Consider the following 13233-nt stretch of genomic DNA (forward strand, 5'->3'; position numbering starts at 1 on the left):
ACCTTATTTTACTTGGGGGAGTGGTAAGCAATGTTATGAGAGCCCAGGGTCTTTGGTAGGGGTGGTGGGAGAAGAGGCTGGAAATGGAATCGGTTGGGGGGTGAGGACTTTTTTTTCCTGTAGGTCAGTATTTACTCCACTGTGTACCATAAAGCTTCAGTGTTTATGAGATACTCTCAAGTCCAACACATTTAGGAGACAGTGGCTAAACATGGGAACCAGGTTAAGAAACTGAAGGTCGTCAGAGCTTTTATATGTTAATGAGCTTTATAAATGGCTCAAGGAGATGTGGGGGTATGTATGTATGATACATGCTCCAGGCTCATTTACTCCGAGAACCTCTTTTACTACAGAATGTCTGCTGCCCCTGATATTCTGAGGACCACATCATGGAGAATAGTCTTGAGGCTGATTTTCTTTGGTTGCCCTAAATATTCTGTCATTTATTTTACCTGTTAATTTTCCTTTTTTTGCAGTTCTTTCCATTAGTGATATATAATTTTTGATTATGAGACCATCTTCAGAAGATGTTTTGTCCATGGGAGTCTGGGTTGCCCTGGGCTGTGGAAGTGCCCTAGGGCACTCTAGGGCAGGTTTACTGGTTTAGAAACTGTTTCTATATTCCTTTTTGTCTTGAGTATCCTCTGCGCTATCTGGATAATGTCACATCAGACCCCAGATCTGTATGTGGTGTGAGCCTGGGGTTCTGATTTCATGAAGATATGGTTTTTAACTTCCCCACCTCCAGGAGATGGTGAGCTCTGCCCCCCTTTTCCCTCGAAGATGGATGGAGTTCGTCTAGTCCCAGTATATGGGATGGCAGGTGAATAATGCTGTCCACGGGGAGCCTGTGGCATAGACATTCTCCCTGATAAGACACCAGCTTCCTGATCCAGACGCCATTCTACCTAGTAATGGCCTTAGCTTCCATTCAGCTGTCAGACTTGCTTTCCTTCTCATGTAAAGCACCCAGGCACTTCCCTCTTTCTTTTTACTACGACTCAAAGCTTTATTTTTTGCTAATATGTCACTTTTTACGTGTTTGGAGCTGTAGGGGAAGATTCCTTCCAACTCTGCTCCATCTGACATATTGACTGCAAGGCATTCTCAATCCCTGTGTCACACTCCATTCATTTGTAGGATTAGTGCCTTGAAATAGTCTTTCAGCTTGCAGGCATTCCTCTCAAACCACGGTGCTTCAGTCCTTCTCCTTCACAGAATCAGACTGGGTGTCTTTATCCTACATAGGCAGTAGCGGAAGGCTGAACAATTCCCAGCAAGGCAATACCACCGTTTTAGTTTTGTCATCACTTTTGTTGTTTATATGAAGTCACATATTTGGCAATATGCTGTCCTAGGAGGAGAACCATACACTCAATCATTCTCACTTTGACTAACTTATTCATTTTCTCAGTATATATTTATTGAGTACTATGTGGCTGATTGCATGTTATTCACATGAGAGACATTGGTGAACAGATCAACATAAGATCCCTGCCTTTGTGGAACTTAAAGTCACATGAGGGAGATAGATTTTATTAAAAATATACAGAAATAAATAGGTTTTATCAAATATGTACAGAAATAAATATAGAGTTACAAACTATGAATGAAATGTGTTACGGACAAATTGTGGAATGAAAGCCAGTGGTTCTCATTTCAGCTCTATTACCAATGAGCTGCGTAATGTTTGGGCAGACCATTTCCCCACTGTCTGCCTTGCTTTTCTCTTATATGAGTGACTCTGGCTGCTTCCCAGGGCTCTTGTGAGTCTGAGATGAAGCAACTACACAAAGGAGCTGTTAAGTGCCCTATAAAATCTTAGGATGATGGGACTGTCAGAAAGATGAGTGCAGCTGAGTAGGTTTTCTATAATCCGGGGAGCCTTCAGACCAGGAAATCTCCCAGCCAGTGTTATGCTAGTAAATGTTTAACAACTGGCTCTGCAAAAAAACTTCTGAAAGCCCTGATTTGTTTGCTGATTCATTTGCTAATTTCCATGGTGCAAATACTTCCATCAAGGCTGATTTCAAACTACCAGTGTAATGTCACTAAACACCAAGATGGGAAGGAACTTGCACAGTGAGCTCCAGCTCCATCCAATACCTCACTGTTCCCAACAGTCCCTGGTGTGGGCATAGGACAGCAAAGCAGGAGTATGATTCACAAAAGTCCTGCTAAGCTTCAGTTTAAGAAATGACAAGCATTCTTTTCTAGTAGTGCTGTCTTCTTGATTGAAAATCCTGGCAGTGGGCAGCCCGGGTGGCTCAGCAGTTTAGTACCACCTTCGGCCCAGGGCCTGATCCTGGAGACCTGGGATCGAGTCCCACATTGGGTTCCCTGCATGGAGTCTCCCTCTTCCTTTGTCTCTGCCTCTCTCCCTCTCTGTGTTTCTCATGAATAAATAAAATCTTAAAAAAAAAAAATCCTGGCAGTGAATGCTTGGATGCTATTGGCTCAATCCCTGGAAAGGAAGAGTATCTAGAGGGGAATGTCCTAAGAGCACGTGTGTGTGTGTGTGTGTGTGTGTGTGTGTGTGTGTGTGTTTAATTATGATTATGGTTGTTGGAATGTAGTTTCCCAAGTCATTGGTCTGCCCAGGTTTTCCAGCTTATTGTGCCTCTGAGATGTAATATTGCACAATGTTGGAACTTGGGTTTTGGAGTTAGAGGTGGGTTCACATCCCAGATCCACTACTTCCTGGCAGTATGACCTTGGATAGTAAGCTCTCTGAGGTTGTTTCACATCTATAAAATGTGAACAATGATATGTATTTCACAGGATTTTTGGGTGAGTTAAATGGCATCATGCATGTAAAATGCATAGTACTGTGTCTGCTGTTCTTAAAATCAGCATTTCTCAAATCTTTAACAAATTAAGTCCATGTTTTGGAAAAAAAAAACTAGTTTTTTTTCCCTGATCTTGTCAAAATTGGCTTCTTTTCCTCCATCCTATGCTTTGCTCTGAATCATCCTCAACTGGACCTTTTCCCTTGCCATGTCACTGCCCTGCCTATTTTTAACCGAAGTCCCCTTCTTGATTTTCAGAACACATTTTGAAAGCAGTTGCCAATGCCCCAGTGCTCCCCATTCTATTCACAGGTCCAGGTACAGTGTGCCTGGCTGCCTGCCTCACCAGAGAGGTGGTGTAGGGGGTTCACCTTCATCTGGTGTTCTGGCCAAGGCTTGTGCTTACATCGGAAGCATGGGGAGCCAAGAACTATGAAATTCGATTTTTTCTATCCTTTTTCCACCTAGCAACCTTGTAGCCCTCAAGAGATTGGCTTTGGAATATGAAGCAGTAAGGAAGTTATGCTCTTTTCTTTGTTTAAAAGTAAAACCCTAAGCATGCCTTGTGGCAGCTGATTTCATCGTGGGATCCATAAAAAGTGTTTTCATCTGAGTACACATCACGCTGTCCTGTGATTGAAGCTACAGGGCTTCTGCTTAGATTTCATAGACTAGGAGTTGAGACCCTCTTCCTATAAAGTACCAGATAATAAATATTTTAGGCTTTCTGGGCCATAGAGTCTCAATTCAACTGTGCTGTTGCAGTGTGAAAGCCACAGACAATATGTATAAACGAGTGAGTATGGCTGTGTTCCAGTAAAATTTTATTTATGAAAACAGGTGGCAGGCTGAATGTGGCCTGTGGGCTGTAGTCTGCCAGCCGCTGCTGTGGGCCTGTAACAGGCGGCTGAGAACAGTGGATAAGAGCACGAGTGCTGGCCCTGGAGTCTGCGTGATCCCCAGCTCTGCTGCTTTGTGGCCCTGGGCTTGGGCGAGGCACTTAACAAAGGTTACGAGTATCTGTTCATTGGGCTCTCACGGGAGTCCAGGGTGACAGTGTCCACAAAGGGTGGTGCAGGGCCTGGCACACGATAAATACTGGATCCTGCTGTTACTACTCATTGCCCCCTTGCATTGGCTGGTCCCTTAACAGGAGGGGGTTTGGGAATGATATTAGGCACATTTAAACACCAAAGCTAGTTGAAAGTTTATTTGCTTCTTTATTTTCTTAACATGGAGTCTCAATGAAAAAAACACATGGCTTGCTCTAGCTGCCCAGAAGGTCACCGTTGTTGCTGAGTGCTGTGGCTTTCACAGCCCAGTAGGTAAACAGTGCAACTAAATGGAACCAGTCAGACAAGTCACGCCAAAAATAAAGATAAGTTAAATATCGACTTCATTAGACTCGGCTTGCTTTTTAGCTTTTATAACAAAGACCAAGCTGGTTGACGGGAAAGGGCATTGTCAGGAAATCCCACCTCCTCAAGGACTTCGTGGTTCATCCTTGAGCAGAGCTTTGTCAGCCGGCCACCTGCTCTGTGTCCGGCATTGTGCTGGGCGGTGGGGGTTGTGTATTGAGGAGGGACACTTCTGACCTTGCAAGAGCTCGCAGTCTAATGAGGAGCAGAAGACTGTTGGATAACCGCGTGTCCAGGCAGGATGGGACGGTGGTTGCTCACCAGCGAATGGTCTCCAGTTTCCTTTGGCCTCTGATATCAGTCCTCTTCCCCCCCAGCTCTGCTCCTTGCTCCAGCCTGGACAGCTTCCACTGCCTCCTTGCATTGCTTATTCTGAACTCGTGTGTCCATTCATTCATTCAAAAAATATTAGAGTATGTATTATTTACTATTAAGTAAGACAAGGCCCTGTTCTTAGGGATGTGGACAGCTACTTGGAGCAGCACATAGTCACTCGCAAACCAGTGCTGTGAGGGTGAGGGATAAAGCTCTGTGAGAGCAAATAATCTTAAAAAATGAACTGGAGAAGGAGGATTTCTATGGTGTGTGTGTGTTTATATTTGTGCACATAGGGGTTATTTTTTACAGAGCTGAGATTTTTAAATAAACTATACAAACTATTTTTTTTTTTTTACAAACTATACACAGAGGCTGCTCCTCTCTCTTCCATTCCATTCATTTCTCCTCCCTTCCCTTTCTGATTGATTCTTTGCCTGTTTTGAGTATACCCAGCCTGACTTAAGTTTATATTTAGGAAATAAGGGCGAAAGCATTATTAACATACCGATACACAAAAATATATGCAGGGTTAGAAAAATTAGAGATTTTTTCTACCCCTGGGAGTTAGTTTTCAACTTTATGCCATATTGTAAATTTAGTTGTCATATTTATCCTTTTCCCTTAAAATTTCTTTTCCTCTCCCCTCTGCTGTTCATTTTGAAAAATTTCAAACCTATATTAAAGCTTGAAGGCATGCACATTCATATGCTCTTAACCTAGATTGACCAGTTAACATTTTGCTTCATTTGTCTTATTTTCTCTCTCTTTACATATTTAATCTTTTATTTCGCTGAGCCATTTGACAGTAAGTTGCAGACATCATAACATTTCACCCCTAGCATTTGAGTATGTACCTCCTAAGAACAAGGAAATTATCTTTTAAAACCATAAACCATTATCACACCAAAGAAATTTAACACTAATACAATGATATGAGCTAATACATAGTCAGCATTCAAATTTTCTGACAGTCTCAAAAGAGTCCTTTATGGCTATTTCTTTTAAATCCACGATCCAATCAAGGATCACGCATTGCATTCAGTTCCCAAGTCTCTAAATCCCCTTAATCTAGAACTCTCTGTCTTTTTCTTTCTTTCTTTTTATAATATTAGTGGTTTTGGAGAATTCAGGCCAGCTGTCTTACAGAATGTTCCAAACATGGAGTTGTCTGTTTCCTCACTATAAGATTCAAGTGAAACATTTTAGGAAGAAACTAGAGGATGCTGTGTCCTTCCCGTTATGTCACAGTCAGGAAGATAAGTTTGTCCTGTTATTGGTGGTGCTAACTTAGGTCACTTGTTCAGTGATATCTGTCAGATTTTCCCATTTAGAGGCTGCCCACTCCCCTGCCATGTATTTCATAAGTAATCTGAGAGGTGATGCTTTGAAAACTGTATCTTGTTTCCCAACAATTTTTCACACAATGATTTGAGCATATACTGGTGAACTTTGTTCAATCAGTTATTATATCGATGGTTGCAAAATGATGTTTTTCTGTCATTCTTTCTACTTTTATTGGTTGGCATTTGGTCTGTGAAGAAGATCCCTTCCCACATTTATTTTTTTAAGATTTTATTTATTATTTATTTGAGAGAGAGAGAGCACACAAAGGGAGAAGGAGAAGCAGACTCCCCGCTGAGCAGGGAGCCGACCTGGGGCTCGATCCCAGGACCCTGGGGTCATGACCTGAGCCAAAGGCAAATGCTTAACCCACTGAGCCACCAGGAGCCCCAACCTTCCCCACTTTTAAAAGTATCCTTATGGATTCATGGGTTCTTTTTTGTTCATTGTATTATGATCCATTACTGTGTTTTTCTTTTCTCTGAGAATGTTTTCTTTTTTCTGAGAATGTTTTCTTTTTTCTGAGAATGTTTTAAATTGAGTTATGACTTATGCACAGTGAAATGTACAGATACTACGCATACAGCCTAATTAGTTTTCACAAATGCATATGTACATGTAAATCCCACCCTGTCCAGATATAGAACATATCCATTCCCCCAAAAAGTTTCCTTTGGCGCCTTCCCAGTCATTCCCCATCCCACTTCACCAAGACTAATCTGATTTCTTCCTTGTTCTCTTTGATGTTTTGTCCCAAATATTGGCAATGAAAGCCCCATTTGTGGGCTCTGTATCCATTTGATGTGTGCATCTTAATCTTTGAGCACTTCTTTGGTTCTGGCACAAGAAGGCATTTTATTATTTTTGCCAGTTGAAAATATCCTGTACTATGTATACTAGTTAAATAATTTTTTTAAGTATTCAAATAAGTCTCAATTTTAATAAGATCCTCTACATATACATTTGCTACTAAAAATTGAAATAGCACATCAAAAAAATTACAATTTCTGAAAACCAGAAAAATCTACCTTATGCATACCCTCCCCTAATTATACTCTAACCAACCACCCCAAGTTTTCTGTGTATTCCTTCTGCACAAGTTACTTGGCTTCCGATTTTTTGATGTTAGGTTTTATCTTAATGACTTTAGGCTTCTCAAACACTTAGGCACAGTCAAAACCTAGTAGTGCTTCCTTAGGTCAAATTGAAAAGTGGACATAAACTGACACCATTCAAATGCAAACTACAGGAACTGAAGTCATTCAAATGAAAACTACAGGATTCCTCACAAACTACTAATATGAAACTAGAATAGATACAAGACTATCTAGACTAGAAAATACAAGACTAGAAAATATCCCGTACTATGTATACTAGTTAAATAATTTCTCCTTTATTGAGCTTTAAGTTGCTTCCTTTTTATTTTGTTACCAAAATGCTGCAGCAAACATCCTGGAACACATATTCTTTTGTGAACAGCGCTTTTGTGAGTATTTTTTGTAGACTAGGTCCTAGAAGTGATATTTCTCAAAAAAAGTATGCACGTTGAAATACTTGATTGATATTGGCAGATTCTTCCCTCCCCTCTTAAAGATCTGTGTTAATTAAATTTTCAGAACTAGTGCTGGTATCCCTGCAGCCTTATCAACATTGGATTTTGTCTATGTGAATATGGTAGCATGTAGAGTGTGATTTTGGACTTCTTCTTGAGCATGGTGCACGTCCAAACCAGAGAGCCTCCTTCTTGGTTCCGAGCCTGATTTTCATTTGTAGAAAAATGACATCTCTCCTCAAGGGAGAGGTTAAACCAAGGAGAAATTTTTGACAGGAAACTCTCTGTCATTTGGTGACACACCATTTTACAGCCAGCTTTTGGCAGATGATATTCTCGTCTTGATTCTGCATTAACTGCACTTAGGAGATAAACAAGGAGAGGGATTTACGTGAGGAGCGTGGTAGCCTTCCCCCCAAGGCTTCTGGTCTTCCTGAGCAGTCTTTATAAAATTTGATTCAGAGTTCCTGTTCTGTATTTCTATCTTTAAATAACCATGAGACCTGATTTTTATTTTGCAGTGAACCTCGGTGAGTCTCTATTTGGGGTAGCAGGTTTATTATAACCTGTGTGTATGTGATCTATTACTCTGATGTCTGCTAACAGACAAAATCTTTCCATTTTTTTTTTATTGTAACTATTGAATCTTAGGTTAACCACTTTCGTGAATGATTTGGACGTTGGACATTTTTTTTTCAGGCTGAGGAAACTCTTTGAAAGCTCTTATCTCTGCTACAGTTACCTGTGTTGATTTTCTTTATAGGTATTTGAAGCTGTGATTTCATGGATCAATTATGAGAAAGAAACCCGTTTAGAACACATGGCAAAACTGATGGAACATGTCCGTCTCCCTCTCTTACCTAGGGATTACCTGGTCCAGGTGAGTGCTGTATGAAGAACAAATTGCTTTCCTGCTCCCCCAGGCCTCTGGGAATAGCAGCAGGCAGCCCTGGTTGTATGGGGTAGTTGAGGAGTTTTATGGGTCTTTTGCATGAGTTGAGGTCACCAACCCAGTGGCTTAAGTGTGAAGCATGGTAGTGTAAGGGTTTTTATTTTTATATTTTTACATTTTTATTATTAAAGTATAGTTGACATACAATGTTCTATTAGATGGTAGTGTGAGGTTTGAGAATAAGACACTTAAGGTTTAGTTCCTACTCCACTACTTGTTAGCTTTGAGTTTTTATTTAACTTATTCAAGTCTTAGTTTCTTCTTTGATAGAAGAAATATGATAGTAGAGCCCCGTCAGGATTGTTGTGAGGACCAAAGGAGTTGTAAATATGCAAGATAGATGTTTAGCATGGAGCTGCGCATATTAGATGCTCACTGGAAGTTAGCCACTTTTACTGTAGGGGAGCTAAGCAAGAATAAGTCATTTCCATGTTTCTGTGTTCTCTTTACCTTTGTGCTAAGCAACTTAGAGCCCTATTCAGGATTAGGTAAAAACCAGCTCCTCACAGGTGCCTAGCATACATATTGCTTCCTCTGAGGAAGTAAAGAAAAATTAAGAATTACGGGGTGCCAGTGTGATGCCACATATTTAATCCTTATTACAACCCTCTGAAGCAAAGACAAATAACCCTCTTTTTACAAGTCTAGGCCTTGGGGTTTATGGAGGCGGAGGATTATTTGGCAGTAGAAGGCAGTGTCAGGATTCAAATTCAAGTCTGTTGACCCTGAAGCACCTGCCTTCCACTAAGCAGGCTGTCACCTTTAATACTGTCTGTTTATCCATTGGCTGTAGATACTCTTCTAAGTAGGCAGAGGGCAAAACTTAAATATACGAACAAAACAAAACAGCAAGGCAGCAGGCCAATACTCATCTATTTCCAAGAAGTTTCTGAAAGGAATGGAAGGTGTGAGGCGAGAAGAAGAGAGAAGGTTCAGCAACCCAGTGGCCTAGCTCTGTCACTTCCCAGCTATCTAACTAACACTGGGCAAGTGTTCAACCTTTCTCAACCTCTGTCTTCTCATCTGGTAAAAACAGCACCTGCTCTCATAGGATTGTTTGGGTGTAGAATGAGATAATCTATATAAAGGCTACAACACTGTGAGCGAATGCTGGCTGATACTACTACCGTCTTGACAATCATGGATACTATTGGGAGTAGCGGGAGAACATTGTATCCTCACAAACACTTGTAAAATCATCGGCTTGTGACCCTGTTGACCATATGTCTAATGGACCAATGAGATGATCCCTGAACCTCTGAGCCTCAGTCCAGTCCTATTCTCAGGTGCTGGGGCAAGGGCTTACAAGCCCTTCTTTGTGCCTGGCGTTTTATGGTTTGGATGGTACCACTGCCCCCTAGTGGCAGCGTTTCCTTCCTGTAGAAAAGGTTCTCTAAGCAGAGGGACCGAACTGGCCTGAGCTCCCAGTGTCAGAATCAAACCTCCTACTGTCCTGTGGGAAATGGACCAAAGGTGGAGGCGGACATCTGGCCTCCAGCACAGCATCACTTCCACAGGAAGAGCAATCTGTGGACCTGGTTTCTGGGGAAAACTAAAGAGGCCTTAGAGACCCTTAGTCATAACCTCAATCAGGTGTCCACAACTGAAACTTAAAGATACTAGAAACTAGTTCTTAAGTTATTATGGCAAAGTAGGGTTTATATCTGGAGGAGAAGGAGGTCAGAGGTAGTGGGCATGACCCTTCTACCCCTCTTTTCAAAGGGCTCTTTTCAGAACATCTCTGGAAGAGGATGTTTCATTAACACTTACTTACCTTTGAAGTTTCAAACTAGTACACCCTGCTAGGGGTGGCCGATCTTGGTTGAGTACACAGGGAAAGCCCTGGGCAGACCTGTACCAGCACTTATTTCTGGGGAAGGCATTTTTGTTTGTTTTTTAACCACTAATGTTTATTAGGCTTTATTAAATATTTTGAAATATTGAAGAAGTGTGTAATAGGCTATATTTAAATTTTTTAAAATTGTGATTATGTATATATAACATAAACTTTACCATTTTGACCATTTTTAAGTGTGCAGTTCATTCAATGTACTAATTGTATTCATCATGCTGTACAACCATCACTATATCCATTCTTAAACTTTCTTATCACCCCAACTTGAAACTTTACATGGTGAAGTATTAACTCCCTGGAGGAAATTTTCATTCAAGCTGAATGCGTTCTTTGGGAGAAGTAGCTGTTTATGCATTTCACCTTCCATCCAAGTTTTTGAAGACATCCTTTCTTGGGGCGCTTGGGTGGCTCAGTTGGTTGAGTGTCTGCCTCTTGGTTTTGGCTCAGGTCATGATCTCAGGGTCATGTGATGGAGCCCTGCATCAGGCTCTGTGCTTAGTGAAGAGTCTGCTTGTCTCTCTCTCTCTCCTCCTCTACTCCTGCCCATGTTCATGCTCTATCTCTCTCTCTCCCTCTTTCTCAAATAAATAAAATCCTAAAACAAAAAAAAAAAGAAATAGAACCTCTCTCGCCTGTTTTAATTTTTTTAACTGACCTAAAGGCTTATAATTTGTCTCAACCTGGGTCAGTCCATCAGTGGTGGTGGGGCAAGTGGGGAAACCTTCCCCCAAAATGGAGTATTCCTGGGCGTCACTTCTGGGGAAGGAGGTGCCCAGTGGTGACAGGGGCCCTGTCATGCCAATCCTTCTTTTCCTACCTAAAGTCTGCCCAGCAGGTGATGGCCTGGCCACATCTCCATTCCTAGTTACAGGTGAGGCTCAATCATGCCTTGTGCGTAACCAGCTTGAGGGCCGAGGTAGTTGAGATGGGGAGGCCCTTCTCCTCCTCTAACTGGACTTGAGTGCTTCAAGGTCAGAACCTTTGTCTTGTTCATCTTTTTCTTCCCAGAGTGTAGCACTGGGCTGCCCAACCATGAGACATTCAATCTCTGTTAGCTGTTGAATGGAATCTATCTCTGCTGCTAGCTCCTAAACACTCCAGCAAAGAACATGTGAAGGGGCCTCCGAAGACCACACTACCCCTTACAGATATACCGCATAGCAATGTGACGTAGGCCAAAGGACAGGATTTGAGAATCAGAGCACCAGCATGGTTTCACCCTTGGTCTTGCTCATGACATCTTTTGGCTTATATTTGCTGAGCATCTGCTTGGGTCCATAGCTCTGGAGTATGTGAAGAAGCCACAGTTCCAGCTTAGATAGGGTCCAAGATGAAGTCAGTGGGTGCGGGACATTCTTTCTTCTCTGATATCACCACTCGATTATAGAGCATCTCGTTGGCCAGTTTTACCCCTGAGGCTTTCACTATAAGAAAATGGTTATGAATTCTTCCTGATTGTCACCTTGTTTTACTCCATGCCTCCAGAGGTTGGCTCATGGATCCTGCTCTCTTCCTCTTTCTCTCCTTCTCCTCTCAAATGTGCCATCATTTGCCCTAAACATTAAAGGCACTCAAATTAGGAGGAACATGAGATCAAGCCTTCAGGACAACTAATTGTCTTTGTTTTGCATAATTGCGCTTAAGCCTATGAACTAACAAACAAACACAGGTTATATCCCGGTCTGTTTGATGCCGGAACTTAATCACCTCCGCTGTGCTCTTGAAACGCAGGAGGTAGGCACTAAGTTTTAAGTCTGTGATCTTTCATTTGGAGTCTGAGATGATGTGGCCAGGGAATAAAGGGGTGTGGGAAAACAGAAATGATCCAGCCTGAGGAGGCAGATTGGGAAATGCGGCTGAGCTCTGCTTCTGGATCACCTGTGGATTATTTCCTCCAGACAGTTGAAGAAGAAGCTTTGATAAAGAATAACAACACCTGTAAGGACTTCCTCATCGAGGCCATGAAATACCATCTGCTCCCTCTGGATCAGAGGCTCTTGATTAAGAACCCAAGGACTAAGCCCAGGACTCCAGTTAGCCTGCCCAAGGTAAGCCCCAGCCCAGTCAATGCCAGCAGATGGGACTGTGTTCTGGGCCAGTGGCCTTCCACTCCTGCCTCCAAGTCTTTCCTCACCCATGGTTACCCTGCTTGGTGGCATTTACGACCTAAGTGATGGAGTCTACTGGTTCCTTTTGAATCTGCTGGTACCTCTCTCTTTTAGGGTATTTCTTTTCAAAGAATTTCTGGTAACCTCCGGAGTCACTAGGGAGTTTTGAGAATAACTCAGAGCTCTTTCTTCTCTCCTCCTTCTTTGGTCTGAGTTCTTTTTTTTTTTTTAAAGATTTATTTTTATTTATTTATGAGAGAGAGAGAGAGAGAGAGAGAGGCAGAGACACAGGCAGAGGGAGAAGCAGGCTCCATGCAGGGAGCCTGACGCGGGACTCGATCCCGGGACTCCAGGATCGCGCCCTGGGCCAAAGGCAGGCGCGATACCGCTGAGCCACCCAGGGAATCCCCTTTGGTCTGAATTCTATTTCTTTTGGAAGCAAAGGAATGGCTGGGTGGTCCTTGACTTAGTGATGGTCCTAACACTCCTCTTTCTAGGCTTATTTGCATCAGAATAGTTCTAGTCTGGTTCTTTCTCTCACTGCAGAGCCCTACAGAACAGTTAGGGCCACCAGATACACACTGGCCACTTTGGTTCCTTGCAAGGCCCTTTCCCCTTACTGGTCATCCAGTCCTTCATCTGCAGAATGAAAGGTCCTGTCCTGGCTGATCTCTATTAAAGTCCTTCCCAGTTGGGCATCCCAGTAGGCTCTCTAGGATCCTAACATACGGACATCTCAGGAAAGGCCCCAGCCACCCCAAGAGGAAAGGCAAGCAGGGTGGAGTGAGTTGTGTTGACTCATTGACTATACAGCAAGGCAGCACCAGGGAATTATGTTAGGCCTTCGATTTATCCTCCTCTTCCTCTTTGTGGCTGGCTGCCATGCTCCTTGTTTGCTGC

General features: G+C 42.4%; 1 protein-coding gene across 3 annotated transcripts in view; it reads left to right on the forward strand.

Annotated features, from left to right (window-relative positions):
- KLHL3 (kelch like family member 3) overlaps nucleotides 1-13233 on the forward strand; it is a 115594-nt gene that overhangs the window by 67603 nt on the left and 34758 nt on the right. For all 3 annotated transcript variants that reach the window (XM_055302617.1, XM_055302618.1, XM_055302619.1), the window contains exons 7-8: nucleotides 8182-8298; nucleotides 12124-12273. In XM_055302617.1, the coding sequence (XP_055158592.1) occupies nucleotides 8182-8298; nucleotides 12124-12273 (267 nt within the window). The remainder of the gene's footprint in view (nucleotides 1-8181; nucleotides 8299-12123; nucleotides 12274-13233) is intronic.

The sequence above is a fragment of the Nyctereutes procyonoides genome, unplaced genomic scaffold (genome assembly GCF_905146905.1).
Source record: "Nyctereutes procyonoides isolate TBG_1078 unplaced genomic scaffold, NYPRO_anot_genome, whole genome shotgun sequence".
Classification (NCBI taxonomy): Eukaryota; Metazoa; Chordata; class Mammalia; order Carnivora; family Canidae; genus Nyctereutes; species Nyctereutes procyonoides.